The following is a 24,612-nucleotide window of genomic DNA, read 5'->3' on the forward strand; positions in this document are numbered from 1 at the left end:
AGTCCTCATAGAGCAAGGTGAGGCACCAACTAGGATGGGCCCCCAGGACTCAGGAGCAGGCCAGGCTCAGGAACAACAGCAGGGCCAGCACCGCTTCGGGGCCCTGGAGACAGAAGGAGCTAGGGCGAGATTGTGCCGGGGTGTGGGCCCCAACCTGGGACGCATCAGACATTCACCACTTTGTGAGGATACGGACTCAAGATTGCCTGTTTCTCAAGAGAAACTGTAAATCCAGACTCATTTGAGAAATCACCCAGTTCTTTTTTAAAAATATATTTTTATTGATTTCAAAGAGAAGAAGGGAGAGGGAAAGAGAGAGAGAAACATCAGTGATGAGAGAATATCATCAATCGATTTCCTCCTGCACACCTGAGAATCGAGCCCGAAACCTGGGCTGTACCCTGACCAGGAATCAAACCATGACCTCCTGATTCATAGGTCGATCCTCAACCACTGAGCAACACTGGCTGGGCAGAAATCTCCCAGTTCTTAAATGTTGCTCGAATTATTTAAAAATACTTAGTAAGCCCAGCCGGGTGTGGCTCAGTGGTTGAGCATCGACCTATGAACCAGGAGGTCATGGTTTGATTCCAGTCAGGGCATATGCTTGGGTTGCAGGTTTGATCCCTGGTGAGGGGTGTGCAGGAGGCAGCCAATTGATGATTCTCTCTCATCATTGATGTTTCTATCTCTCTGTCACTTTCCCTTCCTCTCAAAATTAATACAAATATATTTTAAAAAGATAAAAATAAAAATACTTGGACGAAAAACTCTGGGGAGTGAGGGCATGTATGGGTGTGGGGTGGCGGGGGGCAATGGTAAGATATGTACACATATAATACCTCAATTAAATAAATAAATAAATAAATAAATAAATAAATAAATAAATAAAACCTAGTAAGCCAAACAAAATACGTGGCGGGCCAGGTTCAGCCTGCAGGCCTCTTGTTTGCCGCCTCCAAGGAAGCAAATAGAAGAGTTGTTCTCGCTACCTGCAGCGAATAGCCCCTCCTGTCTGCCATGCTGGCAGAGCCTCCTGGAGGATATTTCCCACCCCCAGTGCAAATGGGAAAAGTCAGTCTCCTCCCTCCCCATTTGACAGATGAGAGCACTGAGGCTCAGAGACATCCCTGCCTGGGGTGCTAGAGCTCTGAGTGCCAGAGTTGAGATTCATCATAGAAATACCTGGAGCCTGAACCAAATCCCACCTCTGGAAGCACGCCTTAGTGCCAGTCTATAAGCCACCTGCCTCCCCCTGGGTTGGAGCCTGACGTGTCACATGGGATATGGGCCACCTTTCTGCATTGTCGGTGGTTTTATCATGGGTCTGTCCCGTCTTCACAGCCAGATTTCAAGCTCCAAAGGCAGCAGGTGTCTTCCTCGTGTATGTTCCACCATGACCTCCCCATGAGCTAGAGGTTGTACATCACTCTGTCTGGAGTGAGGTCCTGGCCCAAAGTCAGAAAGTCCTGCTCAAGGACTTTGTGCCTGGACCAGAGAGGGAGATCTGCCCATGGAGAGACCTTTGGACACCCTTCCTCCCCCGCCCCCCATGCCAACTGTGTCACCTTTCTGTGTCCCCCTGCACCCTCCACCCCAACACCTGCTCTCACCCTACATGGGCGACACCTGCCAGGCTCGCCTCACTTTCATTTCTGTAGGTAGCAAGAATCCAAAGATCGCCTTGAAGCTGGCCGAGTTTCAGACTGACAGTCAAGGCAAGGTAAGAGGGCCAGAGAGCCCCGAGGAGCTCCTGGATGAGAAGAGTGGTCAGGGTGTGTGTTTTGAGCTGGGTAGGTAGTTGGGGAGCATCAGCAGGCTGCTCGCCCCCTTCCCACGGCAGGTGCTCCTCTTGGCCAACTGAACGCAAAACAGCACCGTCCAGAGCTCTGCTTCCAGGCGGGGCCCTGCTGCCCCGTCACTCTGCACCTCACTCTGAAATGACAAGAGGCCCTCATCCCTTAGGGAGTTGTTGCTCAGGCCTCCTTAGTCAGGAGGGCAAGAGCAGCTGTGACTGAGAAGGGCTGTGGGACGTCAGGCCCCGCACGTCGGAGGTTAGAGTTCAGACAAGCTGAGAAAGCCCTTGCATATTTTTGCCAAAATGCATCCTTGTGTAATGTTTCAGAAGAAAGCGTATGATAAACTACACTTACTCTAGTAATTGAGGAGTCAGTTTTTGTTCTGGGCAAAATTCGGCCCTAACCAGACCCCTTCTCCACTCTTGACCAGAGTATTCGTGCAGATTTAACACAGATCAGCCCCAAGTGGCTTTGTTTGAAACAGTCCCTGGCTCTGTCAGACAAACAGGGTCCTGCAGGGGTACGGGTTATACCAACTGAACAGGCAGTTGGGGATGTTTAGGGGGTGGCCCGCTGGGGTGTGGGGCATGCTAAGGCCCTGCCTGCCTTTTCCTCCTGGGGAAATGCCATGCCAGCCCCATTTAGGCTCCAGGAAACTGTGGCATCCGAAGACTGTCTTGCCCAAGGCCACCTGGCTTTGCAGTGACAGTCTGAACCAGAACCCTGGTTTTCCAGCCAGTGAATGGGCTATCATAATAAAGTCCCACAGACGGGGTGGCTTAAACAACAGAAGTTTATTGTCTCACAGTTGTGGAGGCTAAGTCAGAAATCAAGGTGTCGGCAGTGCTGGTTTCTCCTGAGGCCACGAGAAAGGACCTGTCAGGCCTCTCTCCTTGCCTTGTAAATGGTCGCCTTCTCCCTGTGTCTCGTCACAAGACACTCTACCCATGTGATACCTGTGTCCACATTTCCAACACTAGTGCTGTTGGATTGGGCCACCCTACTCTTGTATGACCCCATCTTAACTAATGACATCTGTAGCCACTTTATTTCCAAACTAGTAGCCCATTTGCAGGAAAAATCCTGCAAGCGGCCGCTGCGGCCGCATACGCTGCGGCTGCTGCGCCTGCACTCGCAGGCCGCTGCCGCCCGCCCTGCCCCACCCCGCCCCGCCCAGGCTTTCCCTCTGGCAGCCACCTTGCTTTCCGCTTTTCCTCCCTCTTCCTTCTAAGTTGTTTTCAGTCCACTCCTCCCTCCCTCAGCGTATGCAAATTAACCACCATCTTTGTTGGGTAATTTGCATACTCGCCCTGATTGGCTGGTGGGCGTGGCTTGGGCGTAGCAAAGGTGCGGTCAATTTGCATATTACTGTTTTATTAGGTAGATAAGGCCCCATTCGGAGGTACTAGGGGTGAGGACTTCAACATGTGGATTTGAGGGGGGCACACAGTGTGCCCCTAACAGTGACTGTCTACTCCTGGGTAGCATGTAATGAGGCCGGAGTGTGACCCGAGTCTGTTTTCCCTTTAGATCGTCTCGACCCAAGAGAAGGAGCTGGTGCAGCCCTTCAGCATGCTCTTCCCCAAGGCGGAATACATCGCCCGGGCCGGGTGGACCCAAGACGGCAAATAGTGAGTCTCTGTGTCAGACAGGATCTAAGTTATTTATATTCAGGACCTGGGTGGGCCACTCCTCTACCCCCTACCTCCACCCCTATCGTAAGAACCATGGAGTCACCAAATAGAAGGATTCCCGTTTCACTGGCTTCCTAGCCCTTCTGCTCAGATCACAGACAAACATCTCTAACCGGGTCCTAAAGCATGGCCCGGAGGCTCAATCCTCACCACACCACCCACCTTTTTTTGTGAGGCCCAGGAGCCAAGAATGGTTTTTACGATTTTAAATGATTTGAGGGCTGGGGGATCTAAAGAATAATATTTTATCATACATGAAAGTGACATGAAACCCACAATTCAGTGTGTTTAAATAAAGTTTTATTGGCACAGGGCCACACTCATTCATCTACAGCTTGTCTGTGGCTGCTTTCACATTACAAGAGCAGGGTTGAATAGTTGTGAAGGACACCTGTGGCCCACAGAATTGAAATACTGACTCACTGGCCCCTTTACAGAAAGGGTGTGCATCCCCCGCTCCAAACACTTGCCAGACTCCCTTCGTAACAGAAACAGCTAGACTCAGACCATGGGCTCTCGCTGGAACCTCCCATCCCTATCATGTTGCTCTTTTTTAATATATATATATGTGTGTATTTTTAAATTTATTTTATTTTATTGATTTCAGAGAGGAAGGGAGAGGGAGAGAGAGATAGAAACATCAGTGATGAAAAAGAATCATTGATCAGCTGCCTCCTGCATGCCCCACACTAGGGATCGAGGCTACAACCTGGGCATGTGCCCTGACCAGGAATGTAACTGTGACCTCCTGGTTCAACTGCTGAGCCACGCCGGCCAGGCTGAAATTGCTCTTTCATTTGGTTTTAGTCGCTTCCTGTTTATTTTGAGATGTTGCCTTTCCACTTACCGTACGGATAGGTCCCCATTTAAAATACATTTAAGTTAAAAATTGTCACGTTACAGCAAAGTAGGAAATTAAGGATGGTGTGTGTAGGTGAGGATTTGGCAGAAATTATGGCTTTCTCACAACTGCTCTTTGATTTAATGATGTAAGACGTTTCCAGAAGTCAGGTTGTGGAGTTCTGTCAGCCCTCCTGAGCATGCATCCCAGCCAGGAAACTGTGTGTCATGGGGTTACTTGGTCGGGTATCGGCGATGTTGACAAAAGGGGGCGTTAGTCAGCAGTTTCCACCTGCTGGCCCCTGAGGCCCCTGGCTTCTCTTTCGCCCTCTCAGCGCCTGGGCCATGCTCCTGGATCGGCCCCAGCAGCAGCTCCAGCTCGTCCTCCTGCCCCCAGCCCTGTTCATCCCCACCACCGAGAATGAGGAGCAGCGGGAGGCCTTCGCCAGAGCCGTGCCCAGTAATGTCCAGCCGTACGTGGTGTACGAGGAGGTCACCAACGTGTGGATCAATGTAAGGGTGGGGAGGTGCTGGGTGTGCATCCCGGGTCCCCCACGTGGAGAAGTGAGCTCAGGCAGGCCTCCCCCTGGCCAGGGAGGGAGAGTCCACAGGGGCTGGGTTTGGCCTCACCTTCCTCGGCAGGGTGTGCCCTCACCTGACGTGTCTTCTCTCTTCTGCCCGGACAGGTTCATGACATCTTCTACCCCTTCCCCCAATCAGAGGGTGAGGACGAGCTCTGCTTCATCCGCGCCAACGAAAGCAAGACCGGCTTCTGCCACTTGTACAAGGTCACCACCACGTTACAGCCTAATGGGTACGACTGGAGCGAGCCCTTCAGCCCCGGGGAAGGTGAGCACAGCCTGACTAACGCCGTGCTCATCAAGGCTGCGGCTGAGGTTCAATGCACCTTTGTTCACTGACCCCACCCTTTGACTAAGCCGCCCACGGCAAAGGAGCGTAGCCTTTGCTACCCGTCATTCCCACCTGGCAGGCGTTACCATAGCTGCCTGTTCATTCAGTCAGTCAACAGTAGTTATTGAGCACCTGCCAGGTGCCAGGCCCTTCTTACATCAGGGGTCGGCAACTATAGCTGCAGGTCAATCCCAGCCCCTCTGCCTGTTTCTGTAGTTTTTTTTGACACATAGTCACGCCCAGTCACTTATATGTCCTCTGCGGCTGTTTTTGTGCCACGATGGTAGAGTTAAGTAGTAATCCAAAAACTATGAAAGATGCTGTCCCGGGAGTGATGTGCATGAGGGGCTTTCTTTCTAGAACTGGTGGTTAGGAGAACGTCTCTGGATAATGTGCCATGGAGCAGGGACCTGGAGATGTGGTAAAAATGGCAGAGGCAGCCACACAGAGCTCCAGGCCTCATGAGCAGCCCATGCAAAGGTCCTGGGGCAGGACCATGTCTGCATGTTAAGGGAACAGCAAGGAAGCCTGTGTGACTGGAGCAGAGTGAGTGAGGGGAGAGAGGGAGCAGGTGAGGGCAGAGAGGGGGTGGGGCAGGTCGTGTAGGGCCTTGTGAGTCTCAGAGAGAACTTGGGCTTTTACATTGGTCTTCCACCAGTTTAAAATGATTCCTGAGGTTGCCGTGTGGAACGTAGCCTGAGGGGTGAGAAGAGGGACAGGAACGGGTCAGGCGGTGGGGCTGGGCTGACCCAGGTGATTCGATGCACTCTGCACTTTGACCACTAGCTGACATGGTTTGCCTGTGGATTTGGATGTGGAGCCTGAGAGAGAGCGGACGGCACAGACACCATTTGTTCCGTCACAGGTCTGTTCTGAGATGGAAAGACTCTGAAAGGGACAGTTTTAGGAGAGAACAATCCAGAGGTGGGTTTTGGACGTATCCAAGGTGAAGAGCTCAGTAGTGGGAATGCTGCGAGGGCAGGTTCGTGTGCTCGGAGTTCTGGGGAGAGAACGTATTGTGATGGGAGTGTGGCCATCCTCGAACTTGGATGGCATCTCGGCCCCTGGACAGGACAGAGTGCCACAGGGCTGAGCCTGGGTGGGGAAGCAGTGTGGCCTGTGAGTTAAGCCGGGCTCCTCAGCTTGGAGCAGGGTCTCTCCTGTGGGCACTGCTGACCTCAGGGCCAGGTCATTCTCTGCATGGTCATCCTGGGCACTGGGGGGAGTTCAGCAGCATCCCTGACCCCCACCCACTCGCCAGTTGTGATAACCGTAGATGTTCCCAGGTGTCACCCAGTGTGTGGCTGCCTCCGCCAGGATTGCCCTACAGTTCAGAGGTAGAGCCTACAAATGAGCCTCAAGCAGCCACCTGCACAGGGGACAGAGACCCAAGTGAGGAGGTGTTCAGGGTGCCAGGAGCCGAGGGGGGCCCTAGTGTTAAGAGGCACAGCCACAAGCTCCGAGGGGTTGGGTAAGGCAGGGACTGAGGAGTGACTGCTGTCTCAGGCACTGTCACTCGGGGTTTGATGCGGCCCCACATGCTGCCTGAGCCATCTCCAAGGAGAGTTTTCTTCAGCTCATTGGTGTTGCTGCTTTTGGGCTTGTCTGTTGACTTACTGACCCCACCTGGCTTTGGGAAATGTCACTTGAAAAGTCCTCATTTCTGCCTCTTGAAATGGGCCAGCTGAGCTCGATTCTCACCTGGTGGTGGAGTGGAGCTCAAAGCAGGTGCCTCTCAGGAGACCTGCTTCTGAGTTGGGCACAGCCGGTTTCCCATGCACCGTGTGTGGGTCCTCCGCTGCAGCCCCAGCTCACACTCTTGTCACATGTCTTCCACCTGCTCGATGGCAGCTGGACAGATGAGAGGCCATGGCCTCATTCACTTTAGATCAGAAGGAATGAGTTCTTTAAAGGCAACCCCCAGGCGTCCTGTGCAGTCGAGTGAGGCCAGCAGCCTGTTGGAATGCACGAGCGGCAGGACAGTGATGGCGCTGGCACCGAAGTGTCCGTGTGACACATGCTTTCACAGAGGACAGTCCTGCTGGAGAGGCCCAGCAGGCGTGCTTGGCAGGGCCCTCTGGGCCAAGAGAAACATGGGCTTGAATTTGGATGGCCAAGAAGACTCCAGAGCGAGAGCAGGGCACAGGGCTCAGAATGGGTTGGAGTGAGACAGGGGGACCAGCCAGCTGCGCCATAGTCCGTGCCTCAGCGGGAAGCCTCAGGGGTGGCTGGAGAATTGAGAAGGGGCAAGGCTGGCCTGGGACGCAGAGACTGTAGACTGGCATTTGGCAAGTTGGTGGGGACCGGCCTGGACAGTGTAAGTCTGCTGTGGTGCAGGTGGGTCTCGGTGCTTTGTGTCCCCATCACAGCTTCCTAGGGCCCCTTCACCTCTTTTCCTTTCCTTATTTCCAGATGAATTTAAGTGCCCTGTCAAGGAGGAGATTGCGCTGACCAGCGGTGAATGGGAGGTTTTGGCCAGGCATGGCTCTAAGGTACCAGCGTCTCCATGCACACTTGTACATGCACAGGCTCATAGACACACACTTCTGGTCCCTCTCAAGACCTCTTGTGCTTGTGGCTCCCTGCCCCCACCTGACCACTCCTCCCTCTGCCCTGCCCCCTCCACAGCCCCAGCGTGCCCAAGGCCAAGGCTGGAGGCACACTGGGTCCAGGATCAGGGCCCCTGCTGAGCACATTCTCAGGGCCACAGGGAGCTTTCTGTTATCCTCCTTCCACTCCATGAAACCACTCAACCCTGGAAGAACAGTTTGTGGGACACTTGGGGTGTCCGCTGTGGGATCGTCTTGCAGCTTCCAACCAGGGCCCACCCCCACGCTAGCCCGAGGGGAGGTTCAGGAGCAAAGGATGCGGCCACAGGGAAGATCAGAGGCATATGTTCTATTCCCCCCAAACACACCTCTTAAAAACACAGCGCGACTTTGCCTCTGGCTACAGCATCTTCACAGGGTCCAGGTCTACAAAACTCCTTATTTTACAAAGGGTACCCTTAATCAGACTTCCTGGTCCCTACTTCACACCAGCATAAATGCCTCGTGGACCAAAGACAGACATGTTAGCATACGTGTGTCCCTCACTGTGCTCTTCATACGTGAGAAGTAGCAGTCAGTAAACACGGGAGTGAGCCAGCGGTGACAGGTAGGTCCAGGCTCCGTAGGGAACCGTGTTGGTTACAGCAGAACCACACCTGACGGAAAGCCCTGTCACTGACTTATGAAGCCATCACTGCAAATAGTTGGGAAAGAAGTAAAACCATGGAGCACAGTCCCAACTCGATCAGATTTTACATTGTCATCTTTACGTGAGGCAAGAGGGCCAGAAAGTTGGGCACCCAGAGGTTAAAGGACAGTCACCTACTCTTAGTGGCTGTGCTTGGTTTCAGTCAGTTTTGCTGGAGATGTTCCCCCACCCTATCCCCCGACCCCAGCTCTTAGCCTAGCCCTGCCCCCCAGGAGTAGCTGGATACTAAGACTCCGTTTCCTCATCTGTGAAATGGAACTATCTAGTAGCTCTAATTCTTTCATCTTGACAGCTGGTCTCTCCCCCTTGTTATTGCTGACTTCGGGGCCAGATGATTCTCTGTGGGGGCGTCCTGGGCACTGTAGGGTGTTGAGCAGCCTCCCTGGCTCCCACCAGAAGTACTCCCAGTTGTGACAACCACAGCTGTCCCCAGACGTAGCCAGTGTCCCCTGGGGGAGAACCACCCTGGTTGAGGACCCTGCTTTAAAGCACTTGGAAGCCCTTGGCATACATGGTTTGGCTCACACATAAGCCCGCATCATCCCTTTCTCTGTCACTGAACATTACTGGCCATGCCTTATCTCTTTACCCAGAAATTAAAAAACAAAAGGAGCTAGAGTGACCCTCTCACATCTCTGCCTGAGGTCATGTGCCCCCTGGACGTGGCTCCCTCACCTGGAGAATGCTGATTTCCCCATTTGTTTGCGTTTTCCAAGGACATCCTCCATTTCTAGAAAACCTTTATTTAAGAAGTATGGTAACAATGAACACGTCAGTGTTGGTTATAGTAACCTGTTCCCATCCCCAGAGCAGGGTTTTCCCTCTCCTCCTGAGGACGCCACCTAAGAACCCCACAGGGATATAGGTGGGGCAGGGAGTGCCACCTCTTCACCCCACGCATCTGAGTCACAGAGGTGGGCTGACCCCACCCCGGACCAGGGCCTGGGGCTGGCAGGCCCTTGGGCCGGGGATGGCCCCTCCCTCAGCCTCTGTGGGAGGCTCTGGGCATGCCCAGAGTAACTGTCCAGGGTTCTGACTCTAAGTTGCCCCTGGATGTGCAGCCAGCCCAGCTAGATGGAGATCTGCTCCCGCCCCACAGGGTCTGAGAAGTGCGTCTCTTCCAGACACTTCTCCGGCCAACTTGGGGGATAACAGGTCCCCTGCTCACAGAACACTGGCCCTCCCTGTGGGGGTTGGGAGATGGGCGGGGTCATGGGAAAGCAGACCTGGGAAGCGTTGGGCAGCCTCACAAGGAGCCCCTGTGTCCCCACAGATCTGGGTCAACGAGGAGACGAAGCTGGTGTACTTCCAGGGCACGAAGGACACGCCCCTGGAGCACCACCTCTACGTGGTCAGCTACGAGTCCGCCGGTGAGATTGTGCGCCTCACCACGCCCGGCTTCTCCCACAGCTGCTCCATGAGCCAGGTGGGCACTCCCCTGAGTCCGGATGCACTTGATGGCACTATCCCTGTACCTGCCTTAGCCTCTCAGAACATTCTAGAACATCAGGCAGCAGCCAAGCACAGGGCCACTTCCCATCCAGGGAAAACAGTTGGTAGCAGTTTGCTAACTATAGAACCAGAGAGATGGCATAGGAAGGATCTGAGTCTCACCACCTGGGACCCCTGGCCAGGGGACAGAGTCCTCTGGGCCTCAGTTTGCTTATCTGAAAAATGGGGGTAACAATAATAGTAGCCACCCCAAATGGGTGGAGTATGAGTAGTTATACCGGGTAAGGATGGTCAGTATCAGTGAAGGTTGGTCAGTGATGGAACAAAGGGTGCAGAATTGGGGGGTGGGGAGAGGTGCTCAGCGCCCCCGTCCTACCCGCAGAATTTCGACATGTTCATCAGCCACTACAGCAGTGTGAGCACACCACCCTGTGTGCATGTCTACAAGCTGACCGGCCCCGATGATGACCCTCTACACAAGCAGCCTCAGTTCTGGGCCAGCATGATGGAGGCAGCCAGTAAGTAGCCCCAGATCCTCTGGGACTTGACCCAGACTTTCCCCCTGGGAGCCTCACCTTGCCTGTCTATAAAATGGATTGGGGTCCCATCAGATAACACTGGTGAGAGGAGGGTGTGAGGCAGTGAGCAGCCTGGAGCCCTGCCTGCTAGGCCTCCCCAGTGCCAGCCTCTCCCGGCAGCCCTGAGAGCTCCTCTTGAACATGACCACTGGCCCCAGCTGTCCTGTGGGCTCTGCCCCTGGGACAGTCTCTCATTTCTGAGCTGCAGTTAAGGCCTGCACCTCACAGAGCAGACTCGGTTCAGGAGCCGACTGCCTGCCAGCGAGTCCCTGAGGCATCCTTGTCCTCAGGGGCAGCGTCTCCAGGGCGCAGAGCAGATGCTTGGAAGCCTTTGTAGAAGAAGGCCTGGAGGTCAGGCACGGGCGGAGCCTCGGGAAACTGGAAGCAGCTGTCAGTTTGCCCAAGAGCCAGGAGGGCGGCCTTCACGCTGCGGGGGGTGACCCCAGGTTCCAATTCTGGCTGCAGAACCAAGGGCAAGTCAGCTTGTCTCCCTAAAATGTTCCTTTATCTGCAAAGTGATGCAATGTCTATTCTTAGGATGAAAATCAAACCCTTCCAAACACACAAGAATCTCTCCCTATGAAGGACGCCCTTCCCTGACCCAGACCTGCCACTTGCTAGATTTCCCTAGGAAATGAGAAGCCCTGGCATTTGTAAAGCATTTTATGAGCTAGAAATACCTTCTTATATCATCACCCCCTGGAACCTTAATAGGTAAAAGGCCTCTCCACCTAATAGCTCAGTCCATGACTCTCTGCACGCCACCCACCACAGGACATGACGGAGCAGGACCCTCAGCCCTGGTTTCACAGATGAGGAAGGGTCTTGCACAGCAGCAGGGGAGCAGCGATGGGAACTTGGGTGTCCTGGTACCCAGCCCTGGACCTGCAGGCAGGAGGACTAGGGTACTGTTTTCCAAAACTGCTGATCTTGCCATGTTTGCAGACAACCTCTGTGAGCAGTTGGCCAGCTGTAGCCAAATCCCACCACACTCCATCATTTGCATTGTCTGTGTCCTCCTCAGGGCCACACAGCAAAGCTTAGTTGTTACTCCAGAGACACAGAAAGTCTCCTCGGCACTTAAAGCCAAAAATACTCTCCACCCCTTTCCAGTAAACACTCCACAACTCCTGACCTACATTACCACTTACTTATTTAACTTTTAAAAGGTATTTTCTTATTGATGAGAGAGAGAGAGGAAGGAAGCGGGGGAGAGAGAGAGAGAAACATTGATCAGTTGCCTTCCATACACACTCCATACTCTGATTGGGGGTCAAACCTACAACCTGGGCACGTGCACTGACCAGGAATTCCAACTGGCGACCTTTCAGTACACAGGACGATGCTCAGTCAGCTGAGCCACACCGGCCAGGGCACCTTATTTAACTTTCAAATCTGCACCCTGTTTGCCTGAATAAAATCATCTTAGAGACTTTCTTCACCATCACGATCCAAACACCAGTGCTGCTTTGCAAAAATGAAAGCAATTATAAAAATTTGAGAGAAACAGACCATGAAATTGTCTGTCAAGTCCCAGAAGTGATGTCACCTTCCTCGGGGAATCAGCTAGCGTCAGGGGCTGCTGGAGCCGGTTCTGGGCCAGGCTGCAGCCTGGTGCGCGCGTGCGCGTCCACAGCGTGCAGAGTCACTCCTGGCCCTCTGATTTAAAAAACCTTAGAAAAGCAGAGGATGGGGTGCCTCCAGCTCACCCTCGGCGGGGGAGGCCAGGCAGTGGAGTGTGGGTGTCAGCCGGCTCTGGGCTCCTGTCTTGAGTAGCCACGGCTTCTCTGTCTGTAGGCTGCCCCCCCGATTATGTGCCCCCGGAAATCTTTGACTTCCACACGCGGTCTGATGTGCGGCTCTACGGCATGATCTACAAGCCGCATGCTGTGCAGCCAGGGAAGAAGCACCCCACTGTCCTCTTCGTGTACGGAGGCCCCCAGGTGGGTGCTGGCCCCGTTCCCCGCACCCCCTCCCTCCATGCCAGGACACAAGGTTCTGGGGTCCCTCAAGCTTCTGCCTCTGGCTTTCTGTACACTTTATCCTCCCTGATGACCACCGCTCCCCCTTCTCCTGCTGATGCTCCCTTGTCCCTTTGGGAAGCCCCCCTCACCCTATGTGTTCCTTTGGGCCACCTGCCCAATAGTGATCCACTCTCACCCATGGTCACCAGCGTGGGGACAGAGGTGGCCATGGGCCCTGGGCCCTGGGCCCAGTTCTCTGAGAAGCAGACATCTAAGGCAGTGGTTCTCACTTGGGGGAGTCCTGTCCTTCAGGGGATACTGGATGGTATCTGGGGACATTCACAATTATCACAACTCAGGGGAAAGCACTCCTGGCATCGATGAGTGGAGGCCAGTCTACACGCTCCAGCGCCCACTACGCACCCCTCCCCCCCACACACACACGGAATGATAAGGCCCCGAATAGTAACAGCACCGGAGTGAGGAGCTGGTTTAAGTCAAGTTCCTCAGAAAGCAACTGCGGCCACACCAGCCATTCCCCCACCAGCATTTGTGTCTGCTTTTTAGAGATAACTGAGGGTAGAAGAGGCAGAACATGGCTGAAGCAAGAAGAGAAGATTCCAGGGAGGGCGTAGCTGAGAAGAGAGCTTGGCTGGGGCCTTCCTCTCTCTAGCACGCTGTAGGAACAAGGCTTGGTGCAGCATGGGCCCCTCTCCCTGTCCACTCCCCCACGTCCAGAACCCTTCCGGGCCATTCATAGTCTTTACAGTAAAGTGCAGGAAGGCCCCCGCCCCTGTCCCTCTGGCATCAGGGCCATCTAGCCCATTCTGTCTCGCATCTCATGCTGGATTTCTTACCACTTGCCCAAAGCCCCACGTCCTCGCTTTGCCTTCCCCCTCAGGTGCAGCTGGTCAATAACTCCTTCAAGGGAATCAAGTATTTGCGGCTCAACACGCTGGCGTCCCTGGGCTACGCTGTGGTTGTGATTGATGGCAGGGGCTCATGTCAGCGAGGTCTTCGGTTTGAAGGGGCCCTGAAAAACCAAATGGTAACTTTTCTTCCCAGGCCCTCCGGGCCCTTCCTGTGTAGCAAAGGGAGGGCTGGGTTTTGTTGGCTCAGGGTTTGGGGCGGCTCCACGTCACCTCCTTCAAGGACCGTCATAAGTAGAGTGGCCTTTTGGAACCAAGGGGACATCTGCTTTGCTGCTCAGCTCTGAGTTTCGTCTCATGGGGACACAGGTATACACCCATCCCACCTGGTGCCTGAAACCAGACACAGCCAGGCACATCAGTACAGGCCCAGGTGGCAGGAGGTGCCAAGGGCTGGGCTGGACAGGGACTGGTGGCTGCCGAAGTGGGGCTCACGGTGATGGTGGTGACCGTGATGGGGATATGGTGGTGATGATGATGGTGATGATGACAGATGTGATAATGATGGTGAGGGTTGTGTTGATGATGTGATGATGATGATGATGGTGGTGATGGTGGTGATGATGATGGTGGTGGTAACAGTAGTGGTTGTGGTGATGATGGTGGTGGTGGTGGTGGTAGTGGAGATGTTGACACCAACTATTCATTGAGCCCTAGCATGTGCCATACCTCTGAGTGTAGGACACTCACCATCTCATGTTATCCTCATGTCCAGTGTAAAGTGGGTCCTATTCAGGTTAACACCCTCATTTTGGGGTGGGAAAACTGAGGCCCAGAGAGAGGATGTGACTTTCTCAAAGTAACAGCCAGGGGGTAGCAGGGCAGGGTTGGTGCCAGGCCTGTCTGACCACTGCCTCGGAGAGCAGGGAGAGTGTGAATGGAGCTTTGATCCGAGAGGGAGAGGGCTCCTCACAAGGGGCAGAGGGGGGACAGCAGTAGGAGGAGCCACTGAGAGGTTCCCGGCCTCGTCCCCCAGGGCCAGGTGGAGATTGAGGACCAGGTGGAGGGCCTGCAGTTCGTGGCCCAGAAGTATGGCTTCATCGACCTGAGCCGGGTGGCCATCCACGGCTGGTCCTACGGAGGCTTCCTCTCGCTCATGGGGCTGATCCACAAGCCTCAAGTGTTCAAGGTGGGTCCTGCCCGCGCGCCCTCCCTCTTGTCTGCTAGCACCCGCCCGTGCCCCTTGGAGCCCTTGGGGGAGGCATCTCGGCAGGGGCTTTGCCACGTGGCTGTTTCTCCCCGCAGCAGCCCCACGGGGCCGAGCCCCCCTCCTCATTGCCCGCCACTGCTGACCCCAGGATGGCATCCGGCTGCACAAAACCCCGCCAGCAGCTCTCTGTGGGAGGCTGAGCCTGGGACCCCGGCCTCGGATGGGCAGAGGTGGGGCATGGTGTGAAGAGCATCGGGGGAGGGGCCCCCAGGCCGGCAGCACTGTCCGGGCACCGCGGGGCGGCGATGAGGAGGAGGAGGCAGAAAGGCAGTGGGACCAGGGAGGAGCTGATCCCGGCCTAAACATGCCCGTTCAATTCACCCTCCCTCGACAGCACACAGGCCACGGGGGACACACGGTCTGAGGGCCCCTCCCTGCCAGCCCCTGTCCCGTGTGCATGCCCACTCCTCATGTCCTCCGGGGGAGGCCCCGGGACAGCCAGTTGAACGAGGGCTCCTGAAACCTGACCCATGTGCATGTGTCTCTCCTCTTCTCTGTCTCTCTCTCTGCCCTGTCCATCCACTGTGGCCCTCAGGTGGCCATCGCAGGTGCCCCGGTCACAGTCTGGATGGCCTATGACACAGGGTACACGGAACGTTACATGGACGTCCCGGAGAACAACCAACTTGGCTATGAGGCGGGCTCCGTGGCCCTGCACGTGGAGAAGCTGCCCAACGAGTAAGGCCCCTCCCTGCCCCGGCAGTTCTGAGTCACTGGGCGCTCCTGCCTCTGACACTGCTCCTGGCTTCCGCTCCTCCCTCTCCCTGCTTCAGCCTCACGTCCCCGCCCGCAGCCCAGTCTCCTCTCCGCTCCTCCCAGGAGGTGGGTGTCTGGGTGCTCTGGGAGGGAGGCCCCTGGCCCTGCCCTCAGAATGCTCTAAGCAAAGTTGTAGGCTTGTACCACTGCACGTGTGGACACCCTCCTTACCCAAGCACGTGGCCCGCCAGAGGCCCATCAGTTGGTCTGCAACATGAACAGCCTTTGTCTTGTGGGTTTTGGCACTCTGTGGTTTGGAACCCAGGTCCACATGGTTGTAACACTGGATCCGTCGGACCAGCTCAGATGTCCCATGGCATGCCATGGGCATTGGCATCTGATTCTCTGATTAAAGAAATCAGTGTTGCCACTTTCAGCGGTGGCTCTGTCTGAACATATGCCCGGCTCCCATGCCTTCCATGGTGGGGTTCCCTTTGCCTCTAACCCCGCCTGGGCTCCCTGGGGAGGCCAACAGGCAGCCAAACGCAGAACCCCCTGCTCTAGACCTGTGCCATCTACTTAAGATCATATTCACGCACATCCACTGAGATAATCCATCCATCGAGACAGACGCAGATTGCTGGTTGCCAGGGTGTGGAAATGACTGATGATGGCCGTGGGGTTTTGCTTTGGGGTGTTGGAGTGTTCTGGGACTAGATAGAGGTGATGGTTGTACAACCTTGTGAATACACAAAATGCCCCTGAAATTTTGCTTTAAAATGAGTTAACTTCAGGCTATGTGAATTTCACCCCAGTAAATTACTTTTTAAAATCAAATGTGGCCACTTTTGCCACTTTTCAAGTGCTCAGTAGCCATGTGTGGCAGGTCTGTAACCTTCCGCCATCCCAGAGTGCCTCGGGGCAGCACTGCCCTCAAAGCTCTCCTGTAGCTCAGGCCATTGCATAGCCAAGAACACCCTTCTCCCCTCCTTGCCCGGAAGTGAGGTCTCCCTGACCCACCAGTTAGTCCAGTGTGTTCCCCTCCCCCCAACCCTCTCCCTCCACTACCTGTTACTTCCGCCCTCGCTGCCCCTGGGCTGGAGAAGGACACTGGGACTGCCTCTGGGCGAGAGAGGAGGGTCCCACCTCAGACCCTCACCCCACCTTGTCTTCCAGGCCCAACCGCCTGCTCATCCTGCACGGCTTCCTGGATGAGAACGTGCACTTTTTTCACACAAACTTTCTCGTCTCCCAGCTGATTCGAGCCGGAAAACCTTACCAGCTCCAGGTGGGTGGCTCCTGGATGCTTTGGGTCCCTCCCGGGCAGTGGCAATCCGGGTGGCAGCACCTCTCACTGCACTTGCTACCTCTCCCTGGGCTCCCTGTAGCCAATGTCCATTTGTCCTTGATGCAGCAGTCCTGGGTTGATCGCTCCGGGTTCATGCTGCCCCAGTGCTGGGAACACAGCTAGACTCACCCCAGCCCAGAGCCTGGTGGAGGGTGGTCATGCAGCTGAAATTATCACACAGACATAGGTTTTAAACCAAGAAACTTGGAGGAACTGTCCAGGGTTCTGCAAACATCTAGGTGGGGTATTGGCTGGGATGTCAGAAAATTCCCTAAAGCGGTGGCATTTAAGGGAACTAAAGACTAAGTGGGGTGTCAGCCAGGCCCCAGGGTGGGGGAGGTGTGTGGAGGACACCAGACCCAGGAAACCAGTTGGATGGAGCAGCTTGGACAGGAGACGAGGGTGGCTGGGGGAGTAAGCTGGAGAGGAGTTGGAGACCAGGGCAGGCCCAGGTGACTGGGGCCTCAGGTGAAAAGTGGGGTATTGGGAAAGGAATGGTGCTTTAGTAATAAGGGGTGGGTCTTGGGGAGGGGGCGGGGGGGGCGGCTAACCGCTGGCATTTAGGGGGTGAGTCTTGGTTGAGGGGGCATGGCCTTGTCTGGATTTTGTTCTAAGGAAGAGAAGCGGTATCCAGCCCTGAGAGCAGGACTCTTAACTGTTTTGCTTGCTATGTGACCAGCATCCCTCTGGCTGCCCTGTAGACAGGGGCCAGTAGGACATGAGCCATAGTCAGTTGTCCTGGCAGGAAAGGGGTCAACAGTGGGGAGCAAGAAGCCCAGTGGGTTGTGGAGGAATTCTGGAGGCAAGAGGGACAGATTTGATCACATGCTGCCACAATGTCTTTCTGCTTCCCAGACACCTCCATTCGCTCTGTCCTATCAAACTTGGCAGGATGGAAGCAGGCAGAGTTGTTTTTGTTTTTTTTTAATCCTCACCTAAGGGTAGGTTTATTGATTTTAGAGAGAAAGGAAGGGTGGGAAAGAGAAACATTGATCAGTTATCTCCCTTATGCATCTCATCTGGGGATCGAACCCATAACCTGGGTATGTGCCCTGACCAGGAATTGAACCCGCAACCTTTTGGTGTACATGACAACGCTCTAACCAACTAAGCCTCCTGGCCAAGGCAAGGGCAGAGCTTCTGTGGAGGTGAAGAACTGTTAGAGTGCCTCTCGGCAACCCCACCCCCAGCCACACATGCTTCTCACAAATAGGCCAGAGGCAGCTGCAGATCAGGACAAAAGTCAGGCGGGCCCAGGATGGAATCTCAAATGTCCCTCTGAGCCTGAAATCAGGACCAGGTAGCTGGGATAGTTGTTCCCTCCTATGTGATCATAGGTGGCAGGTCTGTTAGCCTTGGGCCTCACTTCCTCATCTGTGAAATGGGCACAAGTACCCCCTGCCACCCATGAGGCTGTGAGAGCCAAATGAATTTTCTCATGGGAAGCATTTAGACCCGCCTCCCCAGGAGAAACTGGAAGTGAGATAACACTCTGTTGGGGGTGGGAGCTTGGCTCACGCTCTTTTGTCTCCATGCAGGAGTGGGTGGTAGCACAGGCCCTGAGGGGTGATGCCCTGAGCCAGAAAGGGGGAGGGGCTCCAGAGTGCCAGGGTAGACCAGCAGGGTCGCTCGGTGCCACCAGCCTGCCTTCTCTGTCCACCCAGATCTACCCCAACGAGAGACACAGCATCCGCTGCCCTGAGTCCGGCGAGCACTATGAAGTCACGCTGCTGCACTTTCTACAAGAATACCTCTGAGGGCCATGGCCCTCGGCTGCACACTTAGAGCACAAGTGGTTTCTCCGCCGCTGCCACCACCACCACCACCACCACCACCAGTGAGACCAGGCGGGAGGACCGAGTGGCCTTGCAGCCCCCACCCTGCAGTGCCCTCGCCGCAGCCCCTGCTGGACCGCCCAGGCCCCAGAGCCACCGCCTTCATGTCCCGACGTCTTTTATCAGTTTAAAAAATGCTCCTGGGTTCTTTGCCAGTTGCTTCTTGGTTGCCAAGACGGAGAGATATGGCTGACACCCCCAGGGCACTTCCTGAAGCCATCCCCTCTCCCCGCTGTCTGGGAGCAGGACGCCTGAACTCCGCTGGGCACTGGAGCCGTTGGGTCTGCCTCCTGCGCCCTGGCCCACCACCGCGTCCAGCCCAGAAGCATGCGATTGGTTGCCTTTTCTCCTAACCAGCCCCATTTCCTACTTGTGTTTTGTTTTTGGGGACATTTTTCATAATTATTTAAAAGACAGAAAGCAAGGGGTGCTGAAATCTAGAATTGGGGTCTGCCGCTGAGTAACGGGGTCCAGCCCAGCCAGCACCCGCCTCTTTCGAAGCCCAGAGTGGGGAGCGGTGGCCAGCAGGTATGAGCAATGCACACGGTGCAGGGCAGCCTCCTGGGCCCGCCTTTCCCCAGCTTTTAGGCAGGCTCCGACCTTGTTCAGCTTCGGTCTCTGCTGGCCAGCGGCTGCTGCCCACCCCGTCCCTCCAGCCACGTGTCTGCCTGGCCCACACAGACCAGATTCCGGGGTTGGGAGGGGAACCATCCCCACCTCAGGGTTATCTTTACTCCTTCCTTTCCCTCCCTGCCAAGAGTTCTGCCAGGGGCGGGCAAAAAAACAAAACAAAAAAAACCCAGAAACAAACCACCTCTACATATTAAGGAAAGAAAATATTTTTGTCAATTCTTATTCTTTTATAATTATGCGTGTAAGAAGTAGGCTCATTAAACGATTCCAGATGGAAGCGTTGCCACCTGCCTGCGTTTCCTTCTAAGCCCTGGGGATGGGGATGAGGGCCTTTTGGAGTGTGCAGGGTCTCGGAGGTGGCAGAGCCAAAGGCATGGCGGTCTTTGTAGTGAGCCCTGGACGCCTTGGCACAAAAGAGGGAGGGACACCATGCCCTGGCTGGAAGGTGCCCTGCTCCTCAGAGTGGTCCAGTGAGGACAGTCCCCACAGTCCTGATATGTCACTCAGGATCAGCATAGGATGTGGAGGGCGGTATAGCCAGCCCCCCAGGCTTTCCCAGGGCAACAGCACAACCCAAGGTACAGCATCCTTCTGGCTGAATGCTCTGTGGGCCACCATTACTTCCTTTTGCACTGTGCTTGTCCAGAGACGTGAGCCCGTGTTTCAGGCATCAGGAAACCCCCCCTTCATGTTTGTGCCGACAGCAGAGAGATCCAGGGGGAGACGGTGCCTGTGGATGTGGCACGCAGGGTGTTTGAGTTTCTGACAGCAGAATGGCCTTGCCGAGTGCAGTCATCCTCTCCATCCTTTGGGAAGCTCTGCCTTTATTTTTAATTGCTTAAAAAATAAGTACAAAAGGCTATAGGGAGGAAAGATGCCCTTCGTCCCAAGTCTCTATTTTTAATAGCTGCATTCTATTCAGCTTTGTGAATGGTCTATAAGTTATTTTGCTAGGAACCTATCAAGGAATAATAAAAGTTATTCTGGACTTTTTATATTAATCAGTGTAAGGGTCAGCTGGCCTCCTCTGTAAAGAGCCAGGTAGTAAATATTTTGGGCTTTATAGACCAGATAGTCAGTGTTCCAACTACTCAACTTCACCCTTGTAGTTCAAAAGCAGCCACCAATGATATGTAAAGTGTAGGTATAGCTGTGTGCCAATAAAACTTTATTTACAAAACCAGGCATGTAGCCAGATTCAACCCACAGGCTGTAATTGAACAACTCCTGGTATAAATGATACCGTAACCAATAGCTTTGTACATATTTTGGGCATATGTTTGAATTTATTGGGTAAATTCCTAGGTTTATAAAAGGCATATTCATTTTTAATTTTTGAAGAATACTGCCAACTTGCCTTCCAAAGAGAACGCCTCAGTGTGCACTTTGCCAAGAGGAAGAAGAGTGTCAGTTTCTCCACTCCTTCACCAGTATTACGTGTTTTCAAACATTTTTATCTTGAATCTTAAGAGGTAAAACATGGCATCTCACTGTAACTTGAACTAAAAAATTTTTTATGTGTGGGAATATTTTCATGTTTTAAAGACACTAATTTACTAGTAATAATTTGCCCCCTTTTTATCAACCTCATTGATTTGTAGACACTACATATGAAGAAAATTAGTTCATTGTCATACAGGTTGAAAATTGAACTATGTTGCTGACTTCAAAATGTTTTACGGGTAAGATGGCTAAAATCATCTCAGGAACAAGATGTCTTTACTTAACCCACTGTGAAATAAAATGGAGAGGAAACCAGTCATAAGTCACAGAATGATAGAAACTAGTGAGAAAGAGGACTCTGGGGTTGCCCCAGGAGACTTGGCAGCTGGCAACCCTCAATCATGTCAAAGCAGGAACTCTTCATCATAACCTCCTACCCCTGCCTCACCCAGTCAACATTCAGATTGTCACGAGACAGCATCTGATGGCCAGACTTCAGTTAGTCACATTCCTGCCCTGATAATGAGGTCTGGAAACAAGTGAGGTGCCAACAGGAAGGGGGAATGAATGGTAGGCAGCTACAAAAGGACAAGTCTGACAGAAGGTCTCAGTATCTCGAGGTGGCAGGTTAGAGATGTCTGTTTCTTCCTGTTGATACGTGGCCACCGTTTCCTCCACCTGATGGGGATTCCATGAGCAGGAGGATCCCTGATGCTATTTGAGGTTACCTGTGCACGTGCTTGATTCCTTTCCCAGTATAACTGCTCATCTCTTCCCTAATTGGCAAGAACCCATATGTGGTAGACATAAAACCCTGTCATATCAATTGCAGATATTTTCCTGGTTTGTCATTTTCTTTTCAAACATGTTTATGGTATTTTTCAAAAATAACTAGACACAGCCCAGCCAGTGTGGCTTGGTGGCTGAGCATCAATCTATGAACAAGGAGGTCACGGTTTGATTCCTCAATAGGGCACATACCTGGGTTGCAGGCTCAATCCCCAGTCAGGGATGTGCAGGAGGCAGCCGATCAGTAATTCTCATCATTGATGTTTCTATCCCTTTCTCCCTCTCCCTTTCTCTGAAATTAATTTAAAAAAAAACCATTTTCGCCGAAACCGGTTTGGCTCAGTGGATAGAGCATCGACCTGTGGACTCAAGGGTCGCAGGTTCGATCCGGTCAAGGGCATGTACCTTGGTTGCGGGCACATCCCCAGTAGGGGGTGTGCAAGAGGCAGCTGATCGATGTTTCTCTCTCATCGATGTTTCTAACTCTCTATCCCTCTCTCTTCCTCTCTGTAAAAAATCAATAAAATATAAAAAAAAAAAAAACATTTTAAACAAATAATATATAGGAAATTGCAAAAATAGCACAGAGTCCCATGTACTCATCACCCAGATTACATCTTACATCTTAACCATAGTACATTGTCAAACCAGGGAATTGACAGTACAATGCAATTAACTAGACTAAACCTTACATTTTAACATCTTTCACATGTACTCATTTGTATGTGTGTGTGTGTGTGTGTGTGTGTGTGTGTGTGTGTAGTTCCGTTCCACTTTGTCACCTGAGCAGATTCCTGTAACTACCACCACAATCAAAACAGAATTGTTTATTCATCACCACGGAGCCCCTTCGCCTGATCCCTTTATATCCACACCTACCCAGTTTATGGTGTCCTGACAGAAGTCTGTGATATCTGAGTCATCAGTTGTTTCTTTTAGAACTGCTAGGTTTCATGTCATGGCTAGAAAGCTGGACCTTTGGAATGATGGCTTTTTCTTTAAACTCCTTTAGTGTGTGTGTTGTGTATGTGTGTTTTGAGGCAAAAAGGAAAGAGTCTTGGGGCTCAGTCTTTATAAACACACACACACACACACACACACACACACACACACACACACACTCTACCCCTCTTTAGTAGGATACCCAATCAGCTCATAATTGAAATACAAGGTGTTGTTAACAACAGCTCTTGGCCACTAATTAAATTCTTCACAGTGACAGGCTGAAGGTCAGACGCAGGTGAGAATAGGAAAGACATGAATGGAACCATGCTGTGTAAAACACCAAAAAAACAGGACAGCAGAACCAATGTATGGAACCAATTTCCAATGAATCTAGGAGGAAATTTCTCAACATAAGCAGGTATCACTATTTAGGACAGGCTGCCACTGCCAAGGAGCGTGAATTCTGAAGTCAAGGTTATCTGCGGAGCAGTCAGCTTTCTATAGGAGCCTCCTGACCTCCGGAAACTGACCTTCATCCTCCGGGAGGGATGGGGGGAGGAGGGGCTGCAGTAGAGATTTGAGTGTAATACAGCCCAGCTTAAGGGTTACCTGTGACATTTTTTTTTCTTCATTCTGTTCTTTCAAGTCAGGAAAAACTAGGAAAAGAGGCTTAATTCTGGACACTCCTGGCCATCGGGGGTTTCTTGAAATCCTAAGCAATTTGTGACCAGTTCCCCCCCACCACCACCTCACCCCATCCCCCCCACCCCCACCATACACAGACACAAAATGATTCCTTCTGTACTTGAAAATCTGGGATTTCTTCATTGGCATCTAATGCTAGTAGCACCGAGAATTTAGAGTTTTTACCTGTGGTCCCTCCCATCAGTCCTCCTGGCAACTCCTGAGGTAAGGATTATTTTCTCTTAGATTTTTTATTTTGAAATAGAATTCTCTAATGTCCCTTGCTCATCTTCCCCTAATGTTAACATGGCACAAGCCAGGTATTGAAGCCAGGAAATTAACATCAACACAATCCTATCATATACATAGACATATACAGACCTTATTTGAATTTCAACATTTCTCCCTGTAAAGTCATTTTTCTGGTCCAGGACTGTTATGCTTATGTCTCCCCAAATTCGAGTTGAAACATGACCTCCAACGTGATAGTATTGGACGGGGAAGTTGGGGGTTGATTAGGTCATGAGGGTGGAGCCCCATGAATGGGATCAGTGTCCTTACACAAGAGACCCCAGAGAACGGGGGCACCCCTTCCCGCTGTGAGGACAGGCAGGAGAGAGCCGTCTGCGAACCAGGAGTGGGCCCTCAGACGTGCAAAGCTGCCAAAGCCTTGACCTTGCCCTTGCCCGCCTCCCGAAGTGTGAGAGGAAATGTGCTTTTCGCCCCGCAGTCTGTGATATTGTTGGGAAGCAGCGGGAATCAAGACAAGCATCCAAGCCAGGACCCTCGTTGCAGCTCCGAGGTCTTGATCTCCTTTTTTTTTTTTTTTTTTTTTTTTTTCAAAATATATTTTATTGATTTTCTACAGAGAGGAAGGGAGAGGGATAGACAGCTAGAAACATCGATGAGAGAGAAACATCGACCAGCTGCCTCCTGCACATCCCCCGGGGATGTGCCCGCAACCAAGGTACATGCCCTTGACCGGAATTGAACCCAGGACCCTTCAGTCCACAGACCGACGCTCTATCCACCGAGCCAAACCGGTTTTGGCATTGATCTCCTTCTTCTGTGATGGCTCCTCAGCTGTCTTTCATGACATTTCTGAAGAGTACCGCTGGTTATCTTGTAAAACATCCCTCAACTAAGGTTTGCCTGATGTTTGCTTATAATTAGATTGAGATCCAGCATTTGGGGCAGGAATTCCAGAGGCGCATCCTGTGGGGTGGCTCCATGACGTAACCGTCTCATTTTTGGTGATGTTAACTTTGATCATTGGGCTAAGGTGGTGTGTCTACTGTAAAATTACTCTTTTTCTCATTGTAATTAATAAGTATCTTGGGGGGGAATACTTTAAGATTATGCAAATATCCTGTTTCTCATCATAACTTTCCACCACCAATTTTTAGGATCTTGGCTGAAACAATTATGAGGTATTTTCCCAGTGGTCATCCTCCATTTCCCTCACACAGCTTACGTTCATTCTTTTAAATTTTAGTGGCTATCTTTCCTTTCCCGCATTCCTTGTACATTCACTAACTGGAGAAGCTGAGTTTAGTTAGGGACAACCGCCACTCACCGCGCGGACTCTCCCGTACTCCCAAGC

General features: G+C 52.8%; 1 protein-coding gene across 2 annotated transcripts in view; it reads left to right on the forward strand.

Moving 5' to 3' along the window:
* DPP9 (dipeptidyl peptidase 9) overlaps window positions 1-21,422 on the forward strand; it is a 38,610-nt gene extending 17,188 nt beyond the window's left edge. For both annotated transcript variants that reach the window (XM_028159413.2, XM_054717490.1), the window contains exons 9-21: window positions 1,662-1,723; window positions 3,330-3,430; window positions 4,669-4,846; window positions 5,020-5,182; window positions 7,658-7,737; window positions 9,777-9,929; window positions 10,338-10,473; window positions 12,331-12,476; window positions 13,399-13,545; window positions 14,403-14,555; window positions 15,172-15,314; window positions 16,509-16,620; window positions 18,345-21,422. In XM_028159413.2, the coding sequence (XP_028015214.2) occupies window positions 1,662-1,723; window positions 3,330-3,430; window positions 4,669-4,846; window positions 5,020-5,182; window positions 7,658-7,737; window positions 9,777-9,929; window positions 10,338-10,473; window positions 12,331-12,476; window positions 13,399-13,545; window positions 14,403-14,555; window positions 15,172-15,314; window positions 16,509-16,620; window positions 18,345-18,437 (1,667 nt within the window). In that variant the 3' untranslated portion in view covers window positions 18,438-21,422. The remainder of the gene's footprint in view (window positions 1-1,661; window positions 1,724-3,329; window positions 3,431-4,668; window positions 4,847-5,019; window positions 5,183-7,657; window positions 7,738-9,776; window positions 9,930-10,337; window positions 10,474-12,330; window positions 12,477-13,398; window positions 13,546-14,402; window positions 14,556-15,171; window positions 15,315-16,508; window positions 16,621-18,344) is intronic.
* Window positions 21,423-24,612: the final 3,190 nt, after the last annotated feature.

This window comes from Eptesicus fuscus, chromosome 6 (assembly GCF_027574615.1).
Source record: "Eptesicus fuscus isolate TK198812 chromosome 6, DD_ASM_mEF_20220401, whole genome shotgun sequence".
In the NCBI taxonomy this organism is placed as follows: Eukaryota; Metazoa; Chordata; class Mammalia; order Chiroptera; family Vespertilionidae; genus Eptesicus; species Eptesicus fuscus.